At 32.9% G+C, this 1,800-nt stretch overlaps 1 protein-coding gene across 1 annotated transcript; it reads left to right on the top strand.

Moving 5' to 3' along the window:
* Positions 1-620: 620 nt before the first annotated feature.
* On the top strand, positions 621-1,694 carry LOTGIDRAFT_176918 (hypothetical protein; the record flags this gene model as incomplete). The annotated part of the gene is made up of 3 exons (XM_009064956.1): positions 621-761; positions 1,165-1,275; positions 1,620-1,694. Coding segments are annotated over 3 exons (327 nt in total), but the record flags the coding sequence as incomplete, so codon positions are not given.
* Between the last annotated feature and the right edge of the window lie 106 nt (positions 1,695-1,800).

A 1,800-nucleotide genomic window follows, 5' to 3' on the forward strand; every position in this document is an offset into this window, starting at 1 on the left:
TCATTAACTACGTCGTCACTACAGAAGGTCTACGAAAGTTGAAATGTTGCTGCAATTATTGCAGTCTAAGCTGTGTGCCCCTGTGTAAATTTCGAAAAAAAAACTGACAATATGATAACAAACTTCCGCAAAGTCCCACAAAAAAACAAGTAATAATCAAATTTCACACATTTCTCCTTTTCTTGTCCCAAAGGTAGTTATGACAAGTATTTCGTGAAATCCATTTTCTTTGTATGAGGGTTTATATCTTATATATCACATAAATATATTTTATTGTATTGTTTGTGTTTTTCAATTAACATTTTTGAAGCCATGAGTAGTTTTGTCTTACTATTTATTTTCGCAGGTTTCAATATAATGTATAAACAGCGTCCATAAAATTATAAATTAATGCCAGAAATATTTACGATTTGACAGGATTGATGTATGTGTCTTTATTTCAGCAATCCGTAGAGGATGATCTGATTCAACAATCTTCATTAACCCAAATGTGTATGGATTTGACACTGTCATGAATATAAATAAAAATCACTTTGTTGATTAGAATTCATGTGACCATCCCATTGAAATTCATAAATGCTGAGGAATATTGTACAACTTCAAACTAATTATCTTTTCAGTCTGTTCACCCATCAATAATTGTGACCAAGAATATTGTACAACTAAAACTAACCAGAGATGTCGGAGATGTGAAGGATTGGTAGCAGATAAATCGTGGCAGCGAGCTTATATTATATCGACGGATAAACGATTGTGTAAAAGTAAGTTGTCCGGTAATTTGTTTGTATAAACTTTCAAAGCGTTGAAAATATGACATCGAATAATTCAAGTTTTTTGTTTATTCTGGCGCATTTCATACAGTCTAATTATCGAAATTTCAGTCGTTCCTCCGGAAAGCATGCAGTATGTTTTCACATAGTAGTGATACCAAGCAAGCAAGTAATTCTTACAATCTAAATTGACATTTAACCTATCTGCTTTTGAAAACGGCATGTCAAAGTCTCATGTTGGTTTTACAATGTCAATGTCAAGAGTCCTTCATTATATTTTAATCTTAAGATTTAAGATAAAAATTAAGATTTATGATGCAATTCGTGTACACTTGACAACCCCATTCACGGAAATTTAATACAATGTTAGGGATTGATCTTATTTTATTTATAGAGGCGTGTTCATGGAGACCAGACAGTAGATGTTATCCTGGTACATGTAGAGATGAGCTGTTTTCAAATTGTGATTGTTCTGATGGCTTTGCTGGAACTCACTGTAATAGAAGTGAGTGTATTAAACAAGATATGTAAAAAACTATGGCCTAAGCTAAGCTAATCACAAATAGTATTCACAGCTCACCGACGAAATTTGAGCCTTCAAAGCCATGTGTGTCCAGAGTTATCCGCGTTTACAATTCAAAATAACGACTCGCCATTTCTTAAGACTTCTATAGAAATAGACAGAGAAATTCCTTGTTTGAGGTATTATTGAAGGAATTATGCGATTTCTGTACATTTCTAGTACCTCTGAAGATTATTTACATATTATATTCAAGACCCAAGCAAATGGCGAATCTGCCCTTTTAAATGTAAATAATGTAATATTGGGGATATTTATTTTCGTTTTAGTTACTGCTATCCCTGATATTCTTTACAATCAAGTAACGCTAACTGCTGATAATGGTGAAACTGTTGATGCTCCTGGTGATTTTGGAGCTGGTTCTCCACAACCAATAACATGGACTAATATGATGAAATCAGCAAATCTATATTACTCTTTTAATCANACTACTATAAACAAACTTTACCG

This window comes from Lottia gigantea, assembly GCF_000327385.1.
Source record: "Lottia gigantea unplaced genomic scaffold LOTGIsca_6697, whole genome shotgun sequence".
Lineage (NCBI taxonomy): Eukaryota > Metazoa > Mollusca > Gastropoda > Lottiidae > Lottia > Lottia gigantea.